The 13,804-nt window shown below is 39.4% G+C and overlaps 1 protein-coding gene across 3 annotated transcripts in view; it reads left to right on the forward strand.

Moving 5' to 3' along the window:
* Positions 1-13,804, forward strand: part of SIPA1L1 (signal induced proliferation associated 1 like 1) — a 390,980-nt gene that overhangs the window by 232,489 nt on the left and 144,687 nt on the right. For all 3 annotated transcript variants that reach the window (XM_055088568.1, XM_055088569.1, XM_055088570.1), the window contains one exon: positions 8,302-10,102. In XM_055088568.1, the coding sequence (XP_054944543.1) occupies positions 8,605-10,102 (1,498 nt within the window). In that variant the 5' untranslated portion in view covers positions 8,302-8,604. The remainder of the gene's footprint in view (positions 1-8,301; positions 10,103-13,804) is intronic.

A 13,804-nucleotide genomic window follows, 5' to 3' on the forward strand; every position in this document is an offset into this window, starting at 1 on the left:
CTTCATTCTGAGCTCCAGGCCCAAGTCACACAATAATGGGGTTGCAATTGAGGGGCCTCTGAAGTTTCACGAAAGACAAGTGACATGACCACTGCAGCATTTTAAGGAAGTTAATTATCAATATTTTTCCCCACTGGGTGTAGAGATTCATGTCTGGATTGGGCTTCAGAAGTGACACTCAGGCTACAAATGGAGGCCTTTTTTCTTTTATAATGTATTTTCAAAATAGTTTTTCTGCCATAAGTCCTCTAACTGCTATCCCAGTATTTATTGAGAGAGAGCCCTCCACACAGTGAGCGCTTTGTCAGACACAGTGTGCTTACCTCTCCAAAGGGGAGATACTCACCTCCCAGGGTGCTTGTGAGGGCTGAGAGGAGGCACAAGGGTCAGAGAGTGGAAAGCATGGCAGAGTCCCACGTTTTCTGAGCTCTGTGGGGAGAGAGTTTATCCTCAGAAATAAGAGTACAGTGAAACAACCCATCTGCAATCTGTATTTAAGGAAACACTAAGGCAATGTGGAATGATTTTATGTTTTAATTTTTTCCTTTTAAGCTCTTGGTTCTTGGGTGGTATTTTAAAAGCTGCTATATGAAATATGGTTACTGTTGATATCAATCGTGATTAATAATGTTTAGGATATTAGAGTGTCGTGTAGAAGGAACTTTCTGTTCACCTGTTGTTCTTACTGCTGTGGCTTTCTACTATTTCCCCAAGCCAAAGTTAAGTATGCCTCAAAGTACCCTTTCTTAAATTCTTTTTGGAATATAAATACTCAAATGAGAAAACCATGATGTCTTTGACAAAGCCAGTTGCTCTGTCTTACTGAACCCTCTGGTTTTCTACACTACTCTTTTCCTCTTCCAGTTAGATTTTAGGAGCTTGAGAGTGGAAATGTTCCTTCTTTGCCTCCCCCTCTGATAGTGACTAGCTCAGTGCAAAGCATTGAACGGTGCTCGAATAGCCCACGCTGGCAGCCTGAAAAGCTGTCCTTAGTGATGCAGATTCTCAGCTGTGGTTCATCATGTGTGGATCAAAGGCAAGTTTTCATGGCTTGTATAGTTTAAATCTGACTTAATACAGTTCAGACCATCTCTTTCCTTCCTGCCCTCAGAGAAAGTCAATACTACTAGATTCTTCCTTTCCGGGTTAAGTAAACAGTTTCAGTTCCTTGAGCCATTGATACCTCATAGCACTGTTATAATGCTCTCCAGAGTGTTGGTCTGCAGTCCAAATGGTGACCTTCTTCCAATTTAGCCCGAATCTCTGCAGAAGGAGGGTTGTGAGGACAAAAGGTGAGAAGTACGTGTACATCGGAAAGTAGATGTGTTCCAGGAAAGGGCAACGAGTGATGATGACTCAGTCTGTGCTTCGTTTAGGCAGCCTCACCTGACTGCCCACGTCACTGCAACCTTGTAAAAGGGTGAAATGGAGACTCTTGGGTATGTCAATATTAAATATTTTAAAAGCAATATTAAATACGAAGAAATGAGGAAATATAAGCCCTTGTGTTAATCATCTGTATGGAGTAATTATTCAAATCCTGTAAATACTGCTAATCTTACAATCTTTAGTAATCTATACTTTATGTAGCCCTCTTTGATTCCATTTTAATCAGGGGATTTAGCATAAGATCATCTTATTGGAAGGACCTGATATCTGTTGAATTTTGACTTGTTTGGTGATTTGAATGGTTGGAGGTTTAACATGGTGCAGTCTTTAATAATTAGTATTCAAAATCATACTACATACCCAGATCATATTTTATTTATTTTTTTAGTACAGGATGATGTTTCTTTTTTTTCTCCTAAGTTTTTTCTTCTGATTATAAAAGTTATAATGCTCATTTTAGAAAATAAATAATATAGACAAATACCAAAAAGAAAGAAAAAAAGAAATTATTCATAATCTAACTATGTAACAACAAGCATTATAAATCCTTTGGTGAGCTTCCTTTGGCTTGTTTATATATCTTTACATAACTTTAAAAAGCATAGCTAAATTTATAATGTATATACCATTTTGTTTGTATCCTGAATTCTTCTGAAACTGGACCTGTTTGTGCCCGGTTACATTCAATAGGATGCACTGTATAAAAATGTTTTTTTTTTTTAAGTTCATGGTCAAATCAGTTAAGAAATATCTTAGTTGAATAGTAAGTGTTGGGTTTTTGTTTTTCTTGTTTTTTTTTTTAACAGAGTTCATGGAGCCTGAATATACTAACACGTATTATCATGTCATAACAGAGGTGATAGTGTGTCCCTGCCTTATTTACTTATGGAACCCTTTCTTATGAATTAATAACTTGGATTTGAAGCACAATTCAGGGAAAGTTGATAAGACTTTCCCCCTGTATAGGAGACATTTATTGGTTGTCTCCCCTGACATCCATTTCTCACATGCCCTTCCCCAGATCCTATTTGGTAATAGGATGATCAGTACTAGATCACAGTTTGCAGGATTGATGAATAACTTTTTAATGGATTTTAAATGAATATTAATGTACAAATTAGTATTTTCAAAATACTCACTACCTTCGTGGATCTAGTCTGCTCTCTTGATATCCTGGGTGCTGGCCGTGGAAACTCCATGCCCCTGATAAGTCGGTGAGCTCTGATTTCTTTTCCTTGAAAGTGTTCATTTGCTGCACCTCAAACACTATCTTTCCCCTAATAATCCTGGTTCACTGTTACCTTCTGCTTATTACCTTTTATCCTGCTTTTTACCTTTTACCTCCCTACTTCAAGCTCCTCACACCTAGCTCTTTGGCATTATGTTGATTGCTTATTGCATAAATTTTGTCATATTTAAATATAAGTGTTCGAATTTATTCTATTCTCCTTTACTTTGCCAGCTATGGAATCGTTTCCCTACCCATCAGTAATTCTACCATGTATCTTGCTCCATACGTTTTTAATTTTATCACCCCTCTTCTGCCATCAAGCTCACTGCCAAATTTTCATGTTGTTTCCTTCACCCGCAACTATGCAAAGTATCTTCAAGCCTTACTAGGCCTTTGAAATGGAACTTTCTTCGTTGAACTTTTTGTTTGGAGGGTGGGTGGGAGGCAAATGTTATTATCTCTTTTGGTCTTCACTCTGTCCAAACAAGCACTTTTTAAAAATATATTTATTTATTTAATTTATTTATTTTCCTTATTTTGTTTTGGCTGCATCGGGTCTTAGTTGCAGCACATGGGATCTTCTTTGAGGCAGGCAGGATCTTTTCATTATGGTGCACGTTATCTTTGTTGCGGCGCTCGGGTTTCTCTGCTTGTGGCGCTTGGGCTTCTCTGTAGTTGTAGTGTGCAGGTTTTCTCTCTCTGGCTGTGGCGCGCAGGCTCCAGAGTGCGTGGGCTCTCTCATTGAGGTTTGCGAGCTCAGTAGTTGTGGCGAGTGGGCTTAGTTGCCCCGCGGCATGTTGGATGTTAGCTCTCCCACCAGGGATCGAACCCGCATCCCCTGCGTTAGAAGGTGGATTCTTTACCGCTGGACCACCAGGGAAGTCTCCAAACAAGCACATTTTAAATTGCTTTCTTATCTCTAAACTCAAATGTAACTTTATCCTGTTACGTGTGTTTTGTATCCGTAACTTCTTTTTTCACTTTGGTAATTCCAGGGCAAGTTATCTGAATCTACTTTGTCTCCATCAGTGCTGTCTTTTTTAGATAGTGAACATTTGGAGAGCAGGAACTAGATTTATCAACTCCTCTCTTCCCAATCCTTCCTGCTTTTTGTTGAAGGGATAGAACAGAAATGAAAGAAGGGGGAAAGTCCAGTCTAAAAAGTTATGTGCTGATTCATAAAGCTTAAATTATCCAGGACATTGAACGGAGTCGTTTGTATGTGTTTCAAGGCTAACTTGAAAGAGTGAGACGTCCCTTCTATCTGAGATGTTACTTTTATGTAATGTGAGTGAAATTCAGGAAAGCCAAGAAGGGATGTAAAGAGAATTGTTGGCCTTATTTGGTTATCTTAGCTAATCTAATGTTCAAGCACTGTGGTGTGATATTTCTGTTTTAAAATAAAGTTTCCTGTTACAATCCAAAGCAAGAATATTTATGGGTATTTTAAGTCTGTGTATACAACTTCATAAACTATTTACATTGACATTTTCATAAATACTGATGTTGTATATCTGTGGAATCTCGGGGTATTTGTATAGTTATTCATCATCAAAATTCCTTCTATTGCCTGGAAGCATGGAGAGTTGGCCCTGTATTTGAGGCTGTACCAGTTAAGGAATCTAACAACATCCCATTTTGGAATATGGAAGTAATTGATGAGGAATGCTACATCTTTTTAGTGAACGTGACATCGTATTGCAGATTATTTCAGGGCAAGGAACTGTAAGTTGTTGTTGGTTTTTTCTTTCCTTCCCACGTCTTCTTGTGTAACCTTTAAACTATTCTTTATGCCCTTGGCACAAAGAAAGTTTCCCATGTTGTTCCTTTCGTTTGGTTCCTTCAATTATTTATTGTTCTCACTTCCTTATCACCCATTTATTTCTTGGAAAAATTTTATTTTCCCATTTTTTCTGCTTGTTAGTTAATTCATTGTTGAAAATAGATAAAAAGGGAAGATATCAAATGAGCACGTGCATATATTTTATCTGGAGTTTGGGGGAGAGGGTCATGAGAAGAAATTTGGAGGTAACTGCATAGAGATAATATTTAAAGCTGTGGGTACCTATGACATCACCAGACAGTAGTGGCTACCATGCAGATATCTCCCGAAGTAATTTCATTATTCTGCTTCATTCAGTTGCACAGGCAGCTGATCCAATGAAGTCAACACCCTGCTTTCCAGAGTAATATTTTTACTCTAGTGTACCCAGGCCTGCGATCTCATCCTAATGAACTCCGTGCTCCAATGCATCCTAATGCTGATACCCTTTACAGCCCCTTCCAAAACTCTGAAGACTGGTAAGAGAAGTAAGCCAAGCATACCACCCTGGAATCACTAGCTTATGAATGGAGCCCACCAGTGATCCTGAGGAATGAGCCGAAAGAAAGAGGCACCAGATATTAAGGAGAACGTGTTCATCATGGAGGCCTAGAGAAGACAGAGTTTCAGGAAGGAGGCGGAGAGGTCAAGAATGTAAATGTCTCAATGAGCCAGGATGACAGGGACTGTTTTTACACCTGTAGCTTCCCTTGGAGGGAGGGACTGTTTCCCCAAATATCTCTAGCACCAAGTGTGTGGTCTGTGTTCAGAAGAGAATGCAGAAAGGCACAGGGTGATTTAGAGGAGAGGGGGAGGTACTTCTTCTGGAAGAATGGTGTTGTCAGAAAAAGCTGATAGGTTACCTGGTGATAGACCTTGAGTGATGGAAAGACTTTCATCTACTAGACGTTGAACACATCTTCTCCTTTTCTGATAGTTTCCAGGACCTCACAGAACTAGATTGGTATTGGTATTCTAGGGAAATGGATCTACCATGGACTCAAATAGTACCTAGAGCTGTAAAATTAAACATATAACAAGGATATTTCTTAAATAGTTTACTCTTTCAACAGATGGAGGTGGCATGCTGTAAATTAGTATTGCTTTTCTATTCTGTTGTTTTTTTACCATATTTAATGATGCTTAGGCAGGTTTGCTGATAATTAGGAGAATTGCTAATAACTGTCAGCATATGTTTGCTCTTTCCATCAACCCCGAAGAATAGGTTTTAGGTGTTATTGATGTGTCATCCTATTACACACATGGATGGCATCTTTATTTTGAACTAGTACTTGAATAAATGCAAAGCATATATGTTTGTATAGATGCTACTCCGTGTCTGAAGTTTCATATTGTGCCTAAAGGGGTTTGTTGCTATAAATAAGGACGGGAAAGAGGAAGGGGAAGAGAAAAGGAAAAAAGGTCCTCATGACAAGAAAAGAAAATCTGTTATTTAACTTAGTTGTCTATCTTGAACCTCCTAGGTTTTTACAGGTCATTAAACTGTGGGTACTCTCTCCCCTATGTGCCTGTCTATATTTTGAAATCAAAAGATAACACTGAGTTGTTATTATAATCAAGATGTTATAGGAGTCTTGGCATTTCTTTTAAATTACAAAGAAATATAGTTGTATCTATATAAGATTTTTTAAAACCCATCAAAAAACACAGGAAGCATATGAGATGGTTCTGCAAAGGTGTCCTGTAGTAGTGACGACCAAGAGTGGAGATTTTTCAAGTCAGTGCTATTTACTGTATTTTGGTGCTGGCCGTCAGTTTCCTCCTACAATGGATATAACTTCACATATCGTAAAAAAGACAGTCCTGCAGTGAACTCTATTCTAAGGGAAAGGAAATGTGGAAAGAAAGAGTTTTTATACCTCGGTGGGATTGGTACATTGGCCTTTTAGAGAATGTCCATTCTGGGAATGGTAGGTGATTTATTTGCATTTCTGTGAGCTTGTGAGAAGCATTGCAAACATCTGATTTTCTTAAGAATCTATTGAGAATTATTTTGTATGTCAGTGTATTCTTTCTTTGAAAGCTATTTCACTGAAATAAACAGCTTCTTTTTCCCTAGTTCGTTACAAAATAGCTCATAAATTGTGGTTTGGGGTTGTCAAATTTTTTTTTTTTTTTTTTGAAATGGGCTAATGTTTATTTTGCATCTTGCTTCAGTTGCCCAGTTTCCTTCCATTTTATAAGGAACACTTCTTGAACCTTGGCTGTGGCCACATGGGCTGCCTTCAGATTCAGCAGTTAGCACATTATTCCACTTGAAGGTTTACAGTTCAAAAGGAGCCTGGACAGTTCCCAGATGTAAAGTCAAATCATAGCAATCTGAGGATAGAAGTATCTAGAAAGCTCAAAAGCCAGGTTTAATGGGTAGCTGTGCAAAACCATTATCCCTTTCACAAAAGATGGTGAAGAGGAGGGAGAGGGAAAACAGTTGGCGTTTCTTTGCCGGGCTGGTCTGAGCAGCCCGTGCGAGCCCGACTGGAGTTCAGCTGGCCCTGCATTCTGCAGGCGGCCGTACGTTTTGAAACACCCCTAAATGTTCCAGCCTTTAAATAGAAGCGAGTCTTCTAAAATGATGCTGCATAGCGCAGGAGAAATTAAAGCGGCTTCCTGGGAGGCAGGAAGCCGACTAGCGAGATGCTTAATTATCGTGGAAGTAAGTGCTTGCTGCCGGGGAGCGGAGCTCAGCGAGCGCGGGTCGGCCTGGGTGTCAGCCGTGATTTGTAGACAATGCGGCCCCGGCAGCGCAGTGCTGGTTCAGCAGCATCTTTCCAAACATGCATTTGGCAGGAATTTAAAGGCCACCTCTTGTGTAATTTGTGGAACCTTGGAAAAGGGTGCTCTGCCTTTATTTTCATGACGAACGCAACCATGCAGGATTTTGTGCTCCGAATTTGTGCCTCTCTCCTTCTGATTGACGTGCTCCTGAGGAAGTTGGTTTTCTTCACCTGTCACCTGGAAGGATGTTAGCAGTTCTCTGTCGTCGGCTGGGGGATATGGAAAGGTCTGTCCGCAGCAGCATTTGGTTTCTGCTGTCTTCATAAATTAGTGCCAAAGGGTGGGGTGGGTTTCAGTGTGTAAGGAAATGAAGGCATTTTGCTAATGAGCGAAACGTTCCTAGCTTTAAGGGTAGATGGATCTCAGAGCTTGGGAAAATGCTGGATGCATTCTGAAATACTCCTCTTTGGCATAAGTAATAAAGTAGAGGGAAATATAGAAGCGTGCTAATGGGTAGAATGGCTCCGGGAAAACCCTGTTTATTTTCTCTCTGTTGTATTTGCTCTTGCCAACTCTGTTAAGCCTTTGTAAAGAAACAAAAAAACAAGTTTGGATTTTGAAATACAGAAGAGGTTAAAAATTGAGTGTTGCGACATATTCAGTAAAATAATTTTTCAATTTTTAGTCTTGTTAAAAAACTGTACATTGCTCTAATTATCAAACTCTGTTGGTTATGCCTTAACTTCTGGTCAGCACAATGGTTCATGATATTCTACATTATTAGAGGTCATTGGAGTCTGTACGTGGTCTTTACTTGGGCTAGGAGCCTTGATATCCTGGAACGAGATCCCTCACCCCCCTTCATAGTGATATGAAACAGTTCAATTAATCTGAAGTGTTCATAGTCTTTTAAAATATATATAATTTAAATGATGGATATTATTAAATGCTTTCACTTTCTTCCTTCCTTTCAAGCCTGCTTTACTAAAAAGATGGGTTGTGAACTGTGAACCACAGTCCATTAGTGAGTCTTTTATTTGCATGTGTCTCGTTTTGGCAACTGCATGTTTATTTTTAGATGTATTTATCAGATGCTAATTCCAATTGTCCTCCTCTCTTTTAGAGAAAGCATGGGATTATGGCAATCACAGAGTCCCAGAGATACAAGTTCCATTCAGTTTTTTTCTGAAAGAAAGCCGTCTATCAAAGTGAAGCAGAGGAACTCTTGTGGATTATAATGTTTTGAAGGTCTGGATTTTCAGAGGTTTGAAAATAAGGCATTGTTTAACCTTTTAATTGAAAAAGATTAAGATCTCATGCAACTGATGTATTTTCTGGAAGCCATTCTCCAAAAGGGAAGTGCACATTTAAAACTTAGGTATGATGGTCCTTTCTGCGGGGATTTAAGTCTGATTGCTTTTACATCATGACCAGCTTGAAACGGTCTCAGACAGAAAGGCCGGTTGCCACTGAAAGGGCGTCTGTTGTGGGCACAGATGGCACCCCCAAAGTCCACACGGACGACTTCTACATGCGACGCTTCAGGTCCCAAAACGGCAGCTTAGGGTCATCAGTCATGGCTCCTGTAGGCCCCCCCCGAAGTGAAGGTTCTCATCATATAACCTCGACCCCTGGAGTCCCAAAGATGGGGGTTCGGGCAAGAATTGCGGATTGGCCCCCAAGAAAGGAAAATGTGAAAGAATCTAGCCGTTCAAGCCAGGAAATAGAAACCTCAAGTTGCCTTGAGAGCATGTCCTCCAAAAGCAGTCCTGTGAGTCAGGGAAGTTCTGTAAGCCTCAATTCCAGTGACTCAGCCATGTTAAAAAGCATACAGAACACACTGAAAAACAAGACGAGGCCGTCGGAGAGCATGGACTCCAGATTTCTCATGCCTGAAGCCTACCCCAGCTCCCCCAGGAAAGCTCTGCGCCGGATACGGCAGCGCAGCAACAGCGACATCACCATAAGTGAACTTGACGTGGATAGCTTTGATGAATGTATCTCGCCCACCTACAAGACGGGGCCGTCACTGCACAGGGAATACGGTAGCACATCTTCTATCGATAAGCAGGGAACGTCCGGAGACAGCTTCTTTGACTTGTTAAAGGGCTACAAAGATGACAAGTCTGATCGAGGTCCCACTCCGACCAAGCTCAGTGACTTTCTCATCGCCGGTGGGGGCAAGGGCTCTGGTTTCTCCTTGGATGTCATAGACGGGCCTATCTCACAAAGGGAGAACCTCAGGCTCTTTAAGGAAAGGGAAAAACCACTCAAGCGGCGTTCCAAGTCTGAAACCGGAGACTCGTCCATTTTTCGTAAATTACGCAATACCAAAGGTGAAGAACTTGGGAAATCGTCGGATCTTGAAGATAATCGATCGGAAGACTCCGTCAGGCCCTGGACCTGCCCAAAGTGCTTTGCCCACTACGACGTCCAGAGTATATTATTTGACTTGAACGAGGCGGTTATGAACAGGCACAGTGTAATTAAGAGGAGAAACACCACCACGGGGGCTTCAGCAGCTGCGGTGGCATCCTTGGTCTCGGGGCCTTTGTCCCACTCGGCCAGTTTTAGCTCCCCGATGGGCAGCACAGAGGACCTGAACTCCAAAGGAAGCCTCAGCATGGACCAGGGAGACGATAAAAGCAATGAACTTGTAATGAGCTGTCCGTATTTTCGGAATGAGATCGGTGGAGAAGGGGAAAGGAAAATCAGCCTGTCCAAATCAAATTCTGGTTCCTTTAGTGGATGTGAAAGTGCCTCCTTTGAGTCTACCCTCAGCTCCCATTGTACAAACGCAGGAGTGGCAGTACTTGAAGTGCCCAAGGAAAACTTGGTGTTGCACCTGGATCGAGTGAAAAGATACATTGTGGAACACGTGGATCTCGGCGCATACTACTACAGGAAGTTTTTCTATCAGAAGGGTGAGTAGAGATCTTTTATTATTTTAATTTTCTTTTGCCATACTTTCTGAAAAAGAGTACTGTCTATTAGGATTTTTAAGCAGCGTGATGTGAGATTTGCATTCATGCCTTCTCCTGATGGTGAAAGAGTTAAATAGTTATTTGCTGCATTGTATTTCCTTCTGCATTTTTGAGTTAATTCCTCCTTTTAGATACATTAAATATCTTGTATTGACTAGCTTATGAAATATTAATTTTTTTAAAACCTTTGATTTAATGGAAGAAATTGTAATCTTTGTGTAGAAGACTTGCTTTCACCTTTAGCGATAAATGTCATATAAAGTTAAAAATATTATAAACACAGCTTTTTTTTTAAGGGTTACTAAAGCAGTCTTAATGCTGTTTTTCATTTATTTAGCACTTTTACAGTTAGTACGGGACCATTTCTTTTCTGCCTCAATGTTCTCATCAGTAAATGGGAATTGTAGTACATTCCTATTCATTTCACAGGAATTTTAGTGAGAATTAATTTTATTATTTGACAAAAGTATCAGAGCCAGGAATCAAATCTAGATCTTCTAGATTTGAGTATAAAAGTCACTGAGTGAAAAGTACTGTTAACATGTTGGTGACTTCCTTTTCCGTTTTTTATGGGGGAAAATATATACCTATATTGTTGGATTGTACTGTATGTGAACTGTATTTGTATACAGTTTTATCTCATGCTTGTAAGAAAACTCTGTGATTCATTGAAAAGTAGTTTAAATGAACTATTAAGAGCTTTCTAATAGTGTTTTTGAGCAGCATTATTAATTGAAGAATGAGTTTGTCACGCAAGCTCCCAAGCTAGGAAACAGGATGCTTGCCGAGGAAGGACATACACCTGTGGTCCACTAGCTAGCTCAGTAATTTCTGCATTGAGCCCAAGTGAGAGGCCCCCTGTATGCAAGCTACTAGAGCAGTTTTTGTTTTCCCACCTACTGTTTGGGGGTTTTGAGTCCTGCTTAAGGCCTTTTGAGATTTATTCTTCCGAATGAAGTTTAATTTCTAGTACTTCATTCTGGTACTCTAGCTTTATGACAGTGCTCACTTTAAAATAAAATTTATTGTAAGGTTATTACATGGTCAACCCCATTCACGAGAGTTTATTGACCAAAAGAATCTTGTCTTGGTGTTCAGTATCCATGTCTCTTAAACATCTATGGCATAGGTCCTGAAACCAATATGATAATGAAAATCCCAAATTCATTTGTAAGCCATCTTTATTTTCTCAGCATAATCTTCTGGAGTTCAGATTTTAGAAATCACTTCTTTCTCATTCTGTCCATGGGGCTACAGGGTTTCTCGACCTTGCCATCTTGGCATTTGGGGCCAGATAATTCTTTGTTTGGGGGGATGTGTCATATGCGTTGTAGGATATAAGATGTTTAGCAGCGTCCCTGGCCTCTACACCCCAGATGCCAATAGGTGCCCCCAGTTGTGATGACCTAAAAAGTCTCCAGTCATTGCCATATGTCCTCTAGAAAGTAAAATTGCCCCTAGCTGAAAAGCCCTGTTTTGCTGTACCTGGGGAAGTTTTCCACAGGTGTTGGTGAGCTGTCTATAGGTGAGGCCATCTTGCTAAAGAACTGACACTCCAACATGAGAAAGAACATGTTACTTACAGTCTTTATTTATGTAGTAGTTGGCTCTTTTCCTCTGAGGTAATGTGATCACATTAATGATGAACATTTTGAGTACTTACTGTGTACCAGGAACTCAGCAGTTGGTATGACATGCATTTTCTCATTTCACCCTCTCCATGCCCACTGGGGTATAGGTATCGTTATCGATGGCATTTTCCAGATGAGAAAACCGGGGTGTAAGTGGCCGGTTTTAAGCTGTTAAGCTGTCACGAAGCTAGTAATATTGGAGCCAGGATTTCACCTTTGGGGTGGCTGACCAGAGTCATGTTCTTGACTGCTTTGCCTTGCTCTCTATTATATTAGACTAAAGGGAAGGAGTATATTTTTATCTTTAAACCTGGTAAAATTTTGTTCAATGTACTTTGTCTTTCAAAAGTAAGGAATAAAAATTTGAACACCTATATTCCAGAGTAATCCAGCTTAGATCATAACACTTGATAAATTTAAGAGCAGTTAATTGAAAGTAGTTTCTAATTTAAGCCATAGAAAATACCCTCTTAGCTAACATAATTGGAACAAGTTAACTGAAAAAAATCGTTAAGACAGGGCATCTTTCAGAAGTTTACATACTCAAAGTATTTTATTTTCATTAAAATTTATAATAATAACTAAATAATAACTAATTTGCTAAACTCTTGTGAGAGGCCGAGGGCGTTTCTTTGACAGTGATTCTACTATTTTGAATTCTACATTGTGTGAATACTATAAACCATAAGAGCAAAAATATAGACACTAGCAAAGCAATCTGAATCTTACAGAATCTGAGGTTTCGGAATTTTTTCTCATTTTTTATAGGTCTCGCCCACATCTAATCCAACAGCTTTCCTTTAGTGATTGCTTTTATGAAGTCTTTCCAAAGCCTTCAGTTTAGTTTTTAATAGAAACAAGATTTATCTCTTGTACTCATATTCCATCAGCTTTCATAATATTTAATTAAATTTCATAATTACAATAACAAGTCAACTGGCATAAACAGGTTTGGGAAGAGACAGCCGATTCTTTGTCAGCACGGAGTCCCAACTGGTGGGAGCAGAAAGTGTGTGTGGCACTAGAGATTGCCTGCTAGTGCCATTGGGCATTTATCATTGTGGTTTACAGAGGGGACACAGAGCAGTAGTTAATACATGAAGCTGGTCCAGTGGAAGGCAATATCAGAGAGCGCCTGCTGTGTTTTCTTAGGCTATACAACTTAGAATTTTCAAATTAGGCAGGTCATTCGTCACAATATGATAAGATACAACAAATTATGGCTCTGAATGACATCACTTGAAGCTGAAATTAACACCCCTAAAGTATAACTGTGTATTAAAAAATTTATATAGTATCTAAACCTTACTTAAATTTTATTTTCTTGAAGGATAGTTTATTTACAATGTTGTATTTAATTTCTGCTGTACAACAAAGTGATTCAGTTATACATATATATGCATTCTTTTTCATATTCTTTTCCATTATGGTTTATCACAGGATATTGAATATAGTTCCCTGTGCCACACAGTAGGACCCTGTTGTTTATCCATTCTACATATAGTAGTTTGCATCTGCTAATCCCAAACTCCCACTCCATCCTTCCCCCATTCCCCTTCCCTCTTGGCAACCACAAGTCTGTTCTCTATGTCTATGAGTCTGTTTCTGTTTCATAGATAAGTTCATTTGTGTCATATTTTAGAACCCATATATAAATGGTATCTGTACTTTTCATCACAGTATAAAATAGAGTTAGACAAGTAATTCTGTCTTATGATTTTTAATATACAACTTGATTCAGTGAAATTAGTGCACTAACTCATTTTTCCTAATCAGAACCTGGAAGCGAGTCATCTTGTTGAAGGAGTACGTCAATGTCAGATGTAATTTATCTTCCAGCAACATAGAGTAGCACTACTGACCTGGTTGTTACTACAACCTCTTCATCACCAGATATTTTCCATTCTGCCATTTAATGAATTCCTGACTTCACTGTGGCTAAGTCTTTGGAGGGAAAATATTCACTTTACTGAAGTGTATATTGTTGACATTATATGTAAAATTTAATTGT

This window comes from Physeter macrocephalus, chromosome 11 (genome assembly GCF_002837175.3).
Source record: "Physeter macrocephalus isolate SW-GA chromosome 11, ASM283717v5, whole genome shotgun sequence".
NCBI lineage: Eukaryota > Metazoa > Chordata > Mammalia > Artiodactyla > Physeteridae > Physeter > Physeter macrocephalus.